The 14,797-nt window shown below is 49.8% G+C and overlaps 1 protein-coding gene across 24 annotated transcripts in view; it reads left to right on the plus strand.

The window, feature by feature from the left end:
• The window catches only part of TNRC6A (trinucleotide repeat containing adaptor 6A), a 206,973-nt gene extending 202,607 nt beyond the window's left edge, over positions 1 to 4,366 (plus strand). For 20 of the 24 annotated variants that reach the window (XM_072836208.1, XM_072836218.1, XM_072836211.1 and 17 more), the window contains 3 exons: positions 49 to 119; positions 846 to 985; positions 1,460 to 4,366. In XM_072836208.1, coding sequence (XP_072692309.1) covers positions 49 to 119; positions 846 to 985; positions 1,460 to 1,835 — 587 coding nt within the window. In that variant the 3' untranslated portion in view covers positions 1,836 to 4,366. Of the gene's footprint in view, positions 1 to 48; positions 120 to 294; positions 665 to 845; positions 986 to 1,459 lie in introns of those variants that run through there. The other 4 variants (XR_012035614.1, XR_012035615.1, XR_012035613.1 and 1 more) reach the window with 3 other exon arrangements.
• The last annotated feature ends 10,431 nt before the right edge of the window (positions 4,367 to 14,797 follow it).

The following is a 14,797-nucleotide window of genomic DNA, read 5'->3' on the forward strand; positions in this document are numbered from 1 at the left end:
ACTGAGGCCACAGCCTTGGAAAACTGACCTGGCCTTGTTTGTCCTCAGGTTCCAGTTGGGGTGAGAGCAGCTCAGGGAGAATAACAAATTGGCTTGTTCTAAAGAACCTCACACCTCAGGTAAGCAAGCCGGTGTCCTGGCCAGTAGACGTGCGCCAGGCGCACCGCAGCAGGTCCCAGTGTTGCTGAGCTGAGGCCGAGTAGACTCCAGGCCGGGCAGAGGGAGGAGTGATGAGGATGGTCCTCGGAGGCCTCAGGCGGGCTGCGGTCCCACCCGTGTTTGTTTACCCTGTAGAACGTGCACCGAGCCAAGCGAAATAGATCCCCAGTCTGGCTCCAGAGCCTCTGATGGAGCAGATCCGGGCTAAGATCGGGGTCTGCACCCTCCTGAAGGCACTCAGATCATTGTGATGCAGGCGGTCCTGGTACTGCTCTTGAGAAACCCTGGTCTGCTCTTCTGGATGGGAACATCTCCTTAGGCCCCGGACCACCCCTCCTCTGGAGGCTGGATGTTAAGAGCCCGCCCCTCCTCTCCCAGGGAGCAGTGCCTTGATGAATCCTGTCCTCAGGGCAGGGAAGAGAGAAGACATGAAGCCACAGCAGGGGCATGGCTAACTAAGGAAGTGGGGATCTGGGGAATGTCCAGGAGTCTAGAGGCCACAGAGGTATGGCTCTGGGACCAGTGGAGGTGGGGAGGGGGGCACCGTACCCCATCCCGGCAGTGAGCCCCAGTGAAGAATGGCAGCAGGAGTGAAGAACCTCGGGCAGGAAAGAGAGGACGATGTCCCCGGATGGTCCTCGTGGCAGCTCATCTAACTGGCGGCCCCCTCATGCTCTGTTTCCTAGATTGACGGCTCAACTCTGCGTACTCTGTGCATGCAGCATGGCCCACTGATAACATTCCACCTGAACCTCCCACATGGAAATGCTTTGGTCCGTTACAGTTCAAAAGAAGAGGTAGTGAAGGCACAAAAGTCTCTGCACATGTAAGTTGGCCATCCGGTGTGTGACACCTGGAAAATGCCCTCCTGATGAGTAGAGTGTGGGGTTCCCTTGTGTATGGAAGGACAGCTGGTGGCACTGTGTGTCCTCTCCGGGCCAGCGCGTGGGGTCCCGCGGTGAAAGGGCATTGTAAGGCAGCGACCTCGCCTCTATCTTGGGTTCCAAGGTCAGTACTCCTAAGGTGAAGCATCGCCCCTCAAACCGGCCTTAGGAAATCTCTTAAATCACCTATAGGAGGCAAAAGGCCTTAATCTAGCTGGATACCACCACCATACACGCGGGGCAGGTTTTGCTCCGGGCCCTGGAGAGCCCTGCAGTGGGCGTGTCACCACCACCCCACCCCCCACCATCCTCCTCGCCTTTTGAGCAGAAGCTGAGTGCTCCTCTCACTTCGAATCAGTGAGATCTTCCAGATCCCCTGAGTCTTCACCGCACCCCCCTGTGTCTCTTCCCTCCAGGTGTGTATTGGGGAACACTACTATTCTTGCTGAGTTTGCCAGTGAAGAGGAGATCAGCCGTTTCTTTGCACAAAGTCAGTCTCTGACCCCTTCTCCCGGCTGGCAGTCTCTCGGGTCCAGCCAGAGCCGGCTGGGCTCCCTCGACTGTTCCCACTCGTTCTCCAGCCGGACCGATCTCAATCACTGGAATGGTGCTGGGCTGTCGGGAACTAACTGTGGAGACCTTCACGGCACTTCACTCTGGGGGACCCCACATTATTCCACAAGCCTGTGGGGTCCTCCCAGCAGCAGTGACCCCCGGGGAATTAGCAGCCCATCCCCCATTAATGCTTTTCTTTCTGTTGACCACCTGGGTGGGGGTGGAGAGTCCATGTAACGTGTAGATGTAGACTCACGAACTGTGACCTCAAGAAGCGAAAGAAAGGAGCACTAAGTTGGGCTCGCCGCCTGCAGCCAGGGGCCACCTGTGGGAACAGCTCTTCTCTGCACATTTTCCACTTTGTTTTCCCTGAAACATATCAGTTTGAATACTTGAATCATGCAGGCCAATATTATAATGTGAAAAGGTATCTATCTATTTACACTCCCAAATAGCGCCATACATGCTAAACCGTATAGAATGAGCTCACTTGTGTATATTCATCATGTTTAGCCTTTGGGTTCTTTTTTTCACCACCACCCTCCCTTCCCTGTTTCCCTCCACATCCCTCCCTCCCTGTTTTCCTTCCTCTCTTTCTTCTTTTTCCTTCTTTCTCTCTCTCTTTTTTTTTTTTTTTTGCAAAACCATTTTTTTGGGCTGATAATGTATGAGCTTTTAACTTTGCACTGAATGATGTTCTCTCGTCTAATCGGCAATATGGGGGGGCAGCTGTTCCAGTGTAAATGTTTACTCAAGGATGTTCTTAAAGGTGTGCGCTCTCTACTATGCCTTGATGTTTGCCTACCTTACTGTGGTGTCGTGGAGTTTAAAAGACCGAGTTCTGATGCTGACTTAGGACTATAAATGAAAGTATTGCACCAGTGTTTTCATGTTATAAAACTAAAGAATTTCGCTCTGCAGTTTGAAAAACTGTGGCCACAGCTGTGACTTGCAGCCCCCCTGCCACCCAGGACGGGCCCTGCACTTTGAATAGGCTTTCCATTTTGTTTTGAAGGTTCCCACGGTGAACCTTCTTGTTTACAGATTTTTTTGTTTGTTTTTTGAGAAAAAAAAAAATGTTTACTCTTCCATCATTTAAAAAAAATTTAAAAGACAAAAAAAAAAAAAAAAAAACAATGGAGGATGATTTACAAGATGCTTTCTATCTCTGGGAAAAAGGAGCAGCATTTGGCCATGTTCTTTTGTTTTCTATTCCTGTCCTAAATCCAAGAGCATGGTTCTCAGGAAAACCAGTTCCCCAGTTAGGAAAAAAAATTTAAAAAATAAAAAAAATAACTCCTTGTAGTTTCTTATAGGAAAAACAAAACCCCAACTTTTAGCACTGATACTACATATTGCTCTGTTAAAGAATTTTCTCTGCCAAAAAACAAAACAAAACAAAAAAAAAACAAAAAAAAAAAACAAAAAAAAACAAAAACAAAAAATCGCTTAAAGCTGGAGTTGACATTCTGCTTTCAGATGCTGTCTTTTTATTAGTGAGTGATGATGGTTTGCTAATAATAGGTGATAATTTTTTGTAACCCCATCAAGTGGCTCTCTCTGTTTCTGCTCTCTTGTGACTGTGTTAATGTTGAACTGTTGTACCTTAAAGCCGAAATCAGTAACTATGCATACTGTAGCCAAGGTATTGGGCTTACAGAATTGTTCATTGTATAAAGAAAATTTTAAATGTTGTTGCAAACTAACGAGTTACACCATTTTTAAACTTACTTTCTCCTCGCCCCCTTTTTTTGCCCACAAATGGTATTATAATGCTTGCTTAGTCAAAGAAGACGGGCCAAACAAGGGTAAACATTTTAACAGCGCAGAATTTGCCATCATTTCATTGCCTTGATCTAACTGTTTGTGTCCTAAGATGCAAAAGAAGTCAGTGGCTTTTAACTGTTTACAAATAGAATGTGATTGTAAAATGTACAGTTTGGTTGTGTTTGAATTATGAAATCCCTTCCGATATAATAAACCATGACTTTTTGGCTGCTCAACATTAATTGTCTCTTTTTTGTGAATTTCTTTGTACGCTCTTTTTTACAATGAACGTTTCAACGTTGCTGTATATGAGGGTCCTCATAGAGCAACCGAGTACAAATCTAAGCAAATATTTGAACATTCTATCCGAACTTCTCCACAATTTCACCCTGAAATAATGTGAGAACAATGGGAAACTGTAGCTTGCTCCTTCCTACCCTCTCTGAGCATCTTTGGGATCTTGTTGCTCAAAGCTCTCCTGTGACTTCATCTCCCCCACCATTTGTGCCCATCTCAAGCCTCAGCAAGAGACCATTTGGAACATGAAGCTTAATGACTTGCCAGTGTTCTAGTGTTAAACTCTCATACCTCTGTTACAAATGAGAAATGCCACAACCTGGACTGGCCTTCCTCCCCCCTTCACGGCCCTCTCCTGACCGCGGGAGCTCTGGGGCAAAACCTGTGTGTGTATTCCAGTGTATGACTTCAAATCATGCTCCGGCTTGCCAGGTGTGAGCTAATGTCGGACACCTTCCTACAAGCAAATGTTGTTCAATGCATTCAATGTATATTGACTTCCATACTGGTTTTTCCAAAAACCAAAGGTAGCTTTGAAAAACCACGTTTGGAAATGTTTGGAACGTTAAGCTGATTGACCTTTTGGGGCTTTGAGTAGTATATAATTGAATTCATAACTGCGTTAATTGTATTGTTAAAAGTGTTTGGGAGTTTTTTGCGCTTGTTATGTGGAAATAAAGTGTTTGATTTAAAAAATTTAACAAGTGGTTTTGGTTTTTGCCTAGTCCTTAAATCATTACAACTCTTCCCCAAGCGACGTGTCACTCAGTCTATCATAACCTCTCAGCTACTCGGGCCCCAGGTCCAGGCCCTAGTTCTGATCTTGACCTGCGCCTGGCCAAATGGCCTCGAGTCACTGGCGGCCTGCAGGGGGCGGTCTAAGCACTTTAACACATCAGGTTATGCATTATTCCCGAGGATGGCTCACAGTGGAGTGTGGCTCCTGCGTCCCTGGACGAGTGCTTGGGCTGTGTGCGGGGCTTGGGGCATCCGGAGCTGCCCTGCATCGCTACCTGGCTTGGCTTACACCCCTGCTCGCTGTCCCTGCAAGAGCAGGCACCTCCACCCCCACCCACCCACACCATTCCCGCTTGCAACAGCAGATTTGTCATCCCCCCTCCAGTCGGTATGTTGAGGCACTGGGCCAGGCCACCGCTGGTGACTGAGCTCTTGCTCACCTGGAGAAGCCATGTGCTCAGACACCTAGTAGGTGCTGAATAAATACTGAAAGGAAGGGCGCTTGGGTGGCTCAATCAGTTAAGTGTCTACCTTTGGCTCAGGTCATACCAAGGGTCCTGGGATCGAGATCCACCTTGGGGTCCCTGCTTAGCGGAGAACCTGCTCTTGTTCTCCCTCTGCTCTTCCCACCCCCCTTCATTTATTCTCTCTCTCTAATAAATAAAATACTGGAAGGAATAACAACACCCTGTTGACATTTGAGAACCAAAAATTCTGGTAGTGCCACTTCTTGAACTGGGTGCACCTGGGGGAATCGAAGTTCTTGACAGGTGAGGGGTCAAATCCAAGTCAAAGGGCATGGAGAGAATAGCGTGAAGACCAAGAATTAGGATGAAGCAGATGTTTGGATCAACAACAAATGAAGGTCGCACTAAGCAAATTAGCCCACTGTTGGGTTAAACGGCCATTCCAAGCATTGGAGCATTGGTCTTCCCCCTTCTCCAGAGCTTAGATCATTTCCGGCAGAGCCTTTGATTTCAGATGCAGGCAGTGGGGTCACCGAGCCAGAGCCAGAATCACAACCCCAGTGAGCTTTGGGGGTCCCATCCAGACACCCAGCCTCTGGACCTGGCAGGACTTCCTATGAGCAGGCATGTACAAGGTCATGGGGAAGGGGGAATGATGGTGATGGTAAGTCCAGGGTCCTGCACATACCGGGTGCTTCGAGCTCATTTTCTCCTTTGACCTTCAGAGCCCCCAGCCTGGCCCTAGAACAGGAGACCGTCCTAGCACAGTGGCTCTCAGATTGCCCACCAACACACCCCTAAAGGTGTTTTGTTTTGTTTTTTTAAGATTTTATTTATTCATGAATGAGAGAGAAGCAAAAACATAGGCAGAGGGGAGAAAGCAGGCTCCCTGCGGGGAACCTGAGGTGGGACTTGGTCCCAGGACTGTGGGATCGTGGCCTGAGCTGAAGGCAGACGCTCAACTACTGATCCACCCAGGCATCCCCACACCCCTAAAGTTTTGGGGGGGGGGTTGTTTTTTGAAGATTTTATTTATTCATGAGAGACACACAGAGGCAGAGACACAGGTAGAGGGAGAAGCAGGCTCCCTGCAGGGATCCCAACATGGGACTGGATCCCAGGTCTCCAGGATCACGCCCTGGACTGCAGGCAGGCGGCGCTAAACCACTGAGCCACCTGGGCTGCCCCACACACCCCTAAAGTTAAGTAGAGGATGGAGAAATGTGTATTTCCTTGGGATTGGGGGACAGCATTTTTAAGCTCTGCATTTTAAAGTTAAAACCACACCTGAATGTTGCATTCTCCATGTTTTCATCTAGAAATAGTGTTTTGGATAGTCCGTTACATTGCTCTGATGCTTGGGAGAGATGAGCCATGGTGAGGCCCAGGAGCTCCACTTTGGCCCTGGTCGGTGAGGCCCAGGCTAGCCCCTTGGCCCTGGTCAGTGTGGGTGGCAGAGACTGATCTCCAGCAAAGGGACAAGAGAGTGAACTCCTTGAGTCTGGGAGCCCCGTCTAAGCCTTGCAGGTGCCTCTGCCCTGGCTGGCTGTTGACCTGCTGGATAGGGAAGCACCCCAACATGCTGCTAGAGCAGGACTCAGCTTTGGTGAGTGAGGGAGGCTGTATCTGAAGTCCAGCCCACTTACAGGAAAAGACAAACTAGTTGACCCTGGGGCCTGGCCAAGAACAACTCCCCCTTTATGACTTTAACCCCATCACTGAACCACCTGGGTTTCCACTGACTTCATAGGTTTTATTTTTTATGTTATTTTTTTTTAATTTATTCATGAGCAAGAGAGAGAGGCAGAGACACAGGCAGAGGGAGAAGCAGGCTCCATGCAGGGAGCCTGACGTGGGACTCGATCCTGGGTCCCCAGGATCACACTCTGGGCTGCAGGTGGCGCTAAACCACTGCACCACCGGAGCTGCCTGACTTCATAGGTTTTAAAACCAACTTTTTAAATCAGTTTCTTAGGGCATTTGGTGGCTCAGTGGGTTAGGTGTCTGCCTTCGGCTCAGGTCATAATCCTGGGGTCCTGGGATCGAGTCCCATGTCGGGCTCCCTGCTCAGTGGGGAGCCTGCTCCTCCCCCTGCTCATGCGTTCTCTCTCTCTGACAAATAAGTAAAATCTTAAAAAAATAAATCAACATTTTGATGAAGGAAAAGTGGAAATGTTGCCGCGTGGAAAATTAGTGCCACTTGCCATAAACGAACGGGAGTTATAAAAAAAAAAAAAAACGAAACTCATGCACAGAAAAATTTACTCTGTCCTGGTGTTATCAATCCAATTCAGTCCAAGTTAAAGGGGAAATGAGGGGGAGGGGCAGCCCTGGTGGCTCAGCGGTTTAGCACCGCCTTCAGCCCGGGGTGTGATCCTGGAGACCCCGGATCGAGTCCCACATCCAGCTCCCTGCATGAAGCCGGCTTCACCCTCTGCTTGTCTCTCTCTCTCTCTCTCTCTCTCTCTCTCAAGAATAAATAAATAAAATCTTAAAAAAAAAAAAAAAAAGGTAGGGGTTTGGAAATTGGGAAGTTGGTAAGAGATGCTTCCTGGCTGCCGTGGCCAGATGCACTTCCAGGTGGCCTGGCCCCCCCAGGCTGGCTCCCTGTGCTCAGCAGACACCCCAGGCTGCATCCCCGCCTGGCAGGCCGTGCCTGGCCCTCCGGCTGCCCTGCACTGCGCTCTGCCCCGGCCTGCGGGCCCACCCTGCCTCTGCACTTCTGGCCTTGGCGCCCGGGTGGTAGGGGGGGCTCCTCCACTGGCCCTTCACATGCCTCCCAAGGTGCCACAAGGGGCCACAAGGGACTTGGGCTGTGCTGTGGGGAGCAGCCCCACCCAGGGGCGAGGTTTCAGGGAGGGTTGGGGGGATCCGGGTGGGGAAACTGGGTGTGAGTCACCCTGCTCTGTAGAGGGGCAGCCGACCAGGCGGTGTGTGCACATAGCAGTGACGAAAGAGGCTGAGCCAGAGGTGCTCGCACTCAGAGCCCTTCAGGCCCTGGCGGGCCGTGGCTGGGGGGTGGGCACAGGTGCAGGCTGCCCGGGGGGGTGGGGGGCAGGCTCGGAAGAGGCCGAGAATGGGGTTCCCGGAAAGCAGAAGGAGGGGAGGGTAAGCAGGAAATTCCAAATCCAGATTGAGAGTGGAGCTTCAGAATAAGCAAGATGGAATCTAGAATAGTTAATTTTATGTGTCAGCTTGGCCGGACCATGGCCAAATAGTGTTCTGGAGGTTTCGGTGGTGGTGTTTTGGATGAGATTGACATTTTAAATCAGTAGACTTTGAATAAAGCAGATTGTCCTCCATGTGGGTGGGCCTCATCCAATCAGTTGAAGGATTGACTAGAACAAAAAGACTCCCCTGAGCAAGAGGGAGTTTGGCAGCAGACAGCCTATGGACTTGAACTTTGAACTGCACCATCTTCCTGGGTCTCCAGCCCCATGGACTTGCCAGGCTGTATAATCATGTGAGCCAATATCTTAAAATAGGTCTTTCTCTGTATATACACATCCTATTGCTTGCTTTTCTGGAGAGCCTTGACTAATGAATCCCAGGGTGAGACTGTTCTTTTTTTTTTAAGATTTTATTTATTTATTTGAGAAAGTGAGAGAGGGAATGAGCAGGGACAGCAGCAGAGGGAGAGGGAGAAGCAGACTCCCTGCTGAGTAGGGAGCCTGATGCAGGACTTGATCTCAGGACCCCGGGATCATGATCTGAGGCAAAGGCAGACACTTAACAATGAGCCACCCAGGTGCCCCTGAGACCTCTCTCGTAACAGAAAGCTGCCAAGCATGTGGAAGCTGGGCGCGAGCCGCTGTTGAGTGGACGTGGAGTAGTTAGGAAAACAGTGCTTAGCAAAACAGAATCTGTTTCAGGTGTTATGTCTCCAGTGGGTTGTGGTTTCTGGAAAAGCTGGTTATATTTGTATCTTTACTGATCTGCCCCGACTCCAAGAGCATTCACTTCTTTTTATTTATTTTTTTTTAATTTTTATTTATTTATGATAGTCACAGAGAGAGAGAGAGAGAGAGAGGCAGAGACACAGGCAGAGGGAGAAGCAGGCTCCATGCACCGGGAGCCCGACGTGGGATTCGATCCCGGGTCTCCAGGATCGCGCCCTGGGCCAAAGGCAGGCGCCAAACCGCTGCGCCACCCAGGGATCCCCATTTAGTTCTTTTTATTTTTAGATGTATTTATTTGAGAGAGAGAGAGAAAGAGCACAAGCAGAAGGAGCTGAGAGAGAAGGAGAGAGAATCTCAAGGAGACTCAGTGCTGAACGAGGAGACCAACAGGGGGCTCGATCTCACGACCGAGATCTCAGTCTTAACAGACTGAGCCACCCAGGTGCCCCTACTTCTCCTTTTTTTTTTTTTTAAGAAAGATTTTTTTTATTTTTAAGTAATCTCTACACCCAATGTGGGGCTCGAACTCACAACCCCAAGATGAAGAGCTGCACACTCCACCGACTGAGCCAGCCAGATGCCCCTACTTCTCCTTTTTAAATAACCGCTTTATTGAGATACAATTCAACCCATGGAGAGTATATAAGGTCAGGGTTCGTTCATAGAGTCACACCCTCATGGCAACAGTCATGTTTAGGACATTTCCATCATAGCACTGATTCCACCTTTTCTCTCCAACCACCCCAACTGCCCCGCAGGAAGCAACTACTAATCCACTGTGTCTCCATAGATCTGCCTCTCGCGGACACTTCCCATAAACCCTCTGTGTCCTACATCCTGTAGCCTTCTGTGTCTGGCTTAGCACAGGTCTCATGGAACATCACGTTTCCAGAGTTCATCCACTTTGTGGCACGTGTCAGTACGTCATTCCTTTTATTGCTGAACAATATTCATGTGCGGATGGACCACGTTGTGTTTATCCATTCATCACTGAAGGACATTTGGGTTGTTTCCACTCTGGCCATGGTGAGTAATGCCACGATGAACATTCACATACAGGGCTTGTGTGAGAGCTTTAGCTTCCTGACGGTGGGGTCTGTTTTGCTCACTTCCAGCTCCCCAACCTTGGAAGACTATGTGGTTCATGGCAGGCGGACAGTAATGCTGCAGGGCACGGATGCTCTGCTGGGTGGCCTCGGACACGATACTTAATGTTCCTGACTCTGCTCCTTCACCTGTAGCAGCGATACAAGCAGAGTCTATTGTTCTGAAATCCAGAAAGCTCTGAAAATCGAAGGCTCTTTGGTAAGTTTGCAGCAAACCATTGGGTGCAAAATGAATTGGAGGCTCTTCACAGGTCCACAGGTCTTAGGTATGGCGTGAGAAGTTCTAGGTCTCGCTGCAGAAACAGTGATGTGCTTGATGATGGGGAACTGCCCGAGTCCCCCCTGGAGTGTTCTGTAAAATACGGGAAGAATTACAACAATGGCGTCATGGCCACACACACCCCCAATAATACAGGGGTTAGGGGCCCCTGGGTGGCTCAGTGGTTGAGCGTCTGCCTTCGGCTCAGGTCGTGATCCCAGGATCCTAGGATCTAAAAAAAAAATGTCCAATGAGGGGGGGCCTGGCTAAGCGTCAGACTCTGGGGCTCAGGTCTTGATCTCTGGGTCCTAATCTCAGGGTAGTGGGATCAAGCTCACACAGGCTCTATGCTCAGCAGAGAGTTTGCATTGAAGCTTCTCTCCCTCTGCCTTTCCCCTCTGCACGAGCTCTCAAATAAATCTTATTTTTAAAAAAGATTTTAGGGATCCCTGGGTGGCGCAGCGGTTTGGCGCCTGCCTTTGGCCCAGGGCGCGATCCTGGGGACCCGGGATCGAATCCCACGTCGGGCTCCCGGTGCATGGAGCCTGCTTCTCCCTCTGCCTGTGTCTCTGCCTCTCTCTCTCTCTCTCTGTGACTATCATAAATAAATAAATAAATAATAAAAATAAAAAAGATTTTATTTTTCATGAGAGACACGCACACACACAGAGAGAGAGAAGGCCGACTCCTGGGGTCAGTGGGTATTTAACTACTTAAGAAACTGCCAACCCGTCTGCCGGAGTGGCCGAACCATTTTACATGCCCGCCAGCAGCGTAACAGAGTTCCTGTGGCCCAGACGGCTTCTCGGATCTTCTTCCTAAGACCACTGCTCTGAAGTTGGGCGAATAGAGGATCCAGGCCCTTGACTCCATTGCTCACCGGCCATGTGACTGTGGAGCAGCACATAACCTTCTGAAAGCCTCAGTTTGCTCATCTGATGTGTTGCTTGGCATTCTGGACTCAGTTCTAAACTCCTGCACCCCCCTGGACCTCGGCTTTGACCTCTTCCCCAACTTTTGGGGCCAGATCTGGAAAACTCTGTTTCATCTCAGTTCTTTGAAGGTAACACCCTTTTATTTTTATTTCTTTTTTTTTTTTTTTTAATTTTATTCATGAAAGACACACAGAGAGAGGCAGAGACACAGGCAGAGGGAGAAGCAGCTCCATGCAGGGAGCCCCACGCAGGACTCGATTCCGGGACCACCGGGATCCCGCCCTGAGCTGAAGGCAGAAGCCCAACCACTGCACCACCCAGGTGCCGCCCCCCCCCCCATTGGACATTTTTTTCCCCATTGGACATTTTTTCTTTTTTTTTTAAGATTATTTATTTATTTATTCAGAGAGAGAGAGAGGCAGAGACACAGGCAGAGGGAGAAGCAGGCTCCATGCACCGGGAGCCCGACGTGGGACTCGATCCTGGGTCTCCAGGATCGCCCCCTGGGCCAAAAGCAGGCGCCAAACCGCTGCGCCACCCAGGGATCCCCCCATTGGACATTTTTAATGCATGGTTTGCTGTGCATCAGTTATACTCCCATATAGCCATATTTTTAAAGGACAAGGAAAAGGAAAAGGAAAGGCTCTCTTTGGTCAATCTTGCAATATAGTGTTGAAAGTACTCTTGCAAGCAACGCTTATGTGACCTAAACGTTGCAGCCGTCCTGGCGGGGAGAGGCCTTGAAGCCGCCAAGCCAGCCGCTGCAGAGGGCCGCCCTCCTTCGCTGTGGGTTTTCCCGCCCTAGGTCTGGGGCTGCAAGGTCCTGCAGGCCGGGACCCACTTGCCTGTAAGTAGAGGAAGTGGCCACCAGGGGGCGCACCGCGACTCCCTGTTTTTGGAAGAAGCCTTGCGAAGTCCAGTCGTTTAGAAGAGAGATTAACAGATTTTCCCACACAATCCTACCTAAATCTTTTGGGGTGTAGGGGGGAACAGAATCGAAAAGAGCCAAGCAAACCACAGTCAAAAACTTTGGTAAAAGGCCACCTTCCACCGACCAGCAATCCCACCTGGAGCATCTGACCTAGACACAGACGCTGCCAGGGAGAGTGCAGTGCTCACTGTGGCCCTGCTTGGAAGGGAAACCTGAGAACAAGGGAAATGCTCTTCATTAAATGTCTCAGAGCAGTTCTTCTCAGGCTGTAATGTGCATGGAATTACCTGGGGGTTTTATTAAAATGCAGAGGTGGGAGTCACCTGGCTGGTTCAGTCCGAGGAGCAGGGGACCCTTGATCTCAGGGTCATGAGCCCCATGAGTTTAAGCCCCATGTTGAGTATAGAGATTACTTTAAATAAATAAAATTGTCTTTAAAAGTCATGCTAGAAATAAATTTCTCCTCTTTATTTTTAAGATTCTCTTTATTCATGAGAGACACACAGAGAGGCAGAGATACAAGAAGAGGGAGAAGCAGGCTCGTGCAGGGAGCCCGATGCAGGACTTGATCCCAGGACTCCAGGATCACACCCTGAGCTGAAGGCAGACACTCAACCACTGAGCCACCCAGGTGCCCGAGATTGCTCCCTCTTTATTTTTTTTAATTAATTAATTTATTTATTTATGATAGGCACGCAGTGAGAGAGAGAGAGAGAGAGGCAGAGACACAGGCAGAGGGAGAAACAGGCTCCATGCACCGGGAGCCCGACGTGGGATTCGATCCCGGGTCTCCAGGATCGTGCCCTGGGCTAAAGGCAGGCGCCAAACCGCTGTGCCATCCAGGGATCCCCTGCTCCCGCTTTAAAAAAAAAAAATGCAGAGTCGAGTTTCTTAGGTATGGAGTGTGACCCAGGCGATGCTGATGCTGCTGGTTGCAAGGCCACGTGCTGAGGGCCACGTACACCACCAGCTGGACTAGAGAGACCCCTGAAGCACAGCGGCTTAGCAACAGAGAACTGGGGTTGCTGGGTGGTTGTCAGGAGTCCATGGCTGGTACCCACGCTCCCAGGGTCCTTGGTTTCCCTCAGCAGCTGGGCTCCATGTGTCCCACCCACAGGCCTGGGCTAGCCAGGAGAAGAGAGCTGCCCCCCAGGGAGCGCAGGACCCATGTCAATGCATCAATTACGCCCGCCTCCCATTAGGCAGAACTTCATGATGCCCACCTGGGACGCTGTGACTTTATTCTGAATGTCATTCCTCATCGAAAATGTGAGTGTTCTGTTACTAGAGAAGAAAGGGGAACTGGATGCTGGGTAGTAACCAGCAGTGTGTGCTTCAGAAAAGGGCTGGCCAAGTAAACTATATGGTCCTTCCAGAAGCTGGAATGTTTGGCCAGGAAGTCTATGAGACGACGCTACATCCACCACTACGGCAGGGCGTCTCTGACAGAGGCAAGTGAGAAAAGTCGTTGCACAACACCCTCTAAGTTTGACCTCGTTTTTATTGAGGGGAGTCTGGAATGGTTCACTGGGTGCATATGGATTCCAGGGGATCATGTGCTAGGAAAGGACTTACAGTAAGAAGATAAAGGCCTGGGGCACCTGGGTGGCTCAGTGGTTGAGCATCTGCCTTGGGCTCAGGGTGTGATCCCAGGGTCCTGGGATCGAGTCCCACATCGGGCTCCCCGGGGGGAGCCTGCTTCTCCCTCTGCCTGTGTCTCTGCCTCTCTCTTTCTGTGTCTCTTATGAATAAATAAATTTCTTTTTTAAAGAAGAAGATCTCTATCTATCTCCACCCTCTCTCTGGAGGAGTCTGTGGACATCTGATTTCCTAGAAGAGAAGGACGTGGCCCCATGTTTGTGGGAGAACCATCACAAGCCATGTCCTAGCCAGCCAGTTTTAATTTCATCCTTCTAATGAGCCAGTGAGCAAAGGCAGTAGATAGATATGCATTGGTTTGGTCTGTCCAGCATACCCTCCCCCTTCCAGAAATTCCAACCCAATTTTCTTTGAGAATGCCCCAAGGTTTGCAGGGACAAGGAGCTTGTCCACCTTGACCCAGGTGACTGGCTCACGGTTAGGCATGTGACCAGTGTGAGCGTGTAAGAGTCAGGCCAACAACTATAAGGACAGTTGTTAAATCTGCTGAGGAAGCTTTGTTTCCTAACGGACTTGAAATCGAGTGGGTTAGCTGGGGCTTCTTAAGACCATGATGATGGAAAAAGGCTGCTTGAGGACAGAGGTAAGACAAAATAACGCAGCTAGAGGGATCCCTGGGTGGCGCAGCGGTTTGGCGCCTGCCTTTGGCCCAGGGCGTGATCCTGGAGACCCGGGATCGAATCCCACATCGGGCTCCCGGTGCATGGAGCCTGCTTCTCCCTCTGCCTGTGTCTCTGCCTCTCTCTCTCTCTCTCTCTGTGACTATCATAAATAAATTAAAAAAAAAACCTTAAAAAAAAATAACGCAGCTAGAGAAACCAAGTCCTGCTGAGATCTGAGTCCTGATCTGAGATGCTGCTGGATCCTGCCAGACCTGAAGCTTTGGATGGTCCCTCTGTGTGAGTCAGTATTTTTTGCTTAACCTACTTTGAGTTGGGTTTCTATAACTTGTACTCAAAATAATATGTAATGATACAACTCTCATTGCCTGCAAGGGAAAAAAAAGATTTTTTAAAAAGATTTTATCTAGAGAAAGAGCACATGGGTGGGGGAGGGGTAGAGGGAGAGAGAGAATCTCAAGCAGACTCTGCACTGATCAAGGAGCCCAATGTGGGGCTCCATCTCATGACCCTGAGATCAT

This window comes from Canis lupus, chromosome 8, assembly GCF_048164855.1.
Source record: "Canis lupus baileyi chromosome 8, mCanLup2.hap1, whole genome shotgun sequence".
Taxonomy (NCBI): Eukaryota; Metazoa; Chordata; class Mammalia; order Carnivora; family Canidae; genus Canis; species Canis lupus.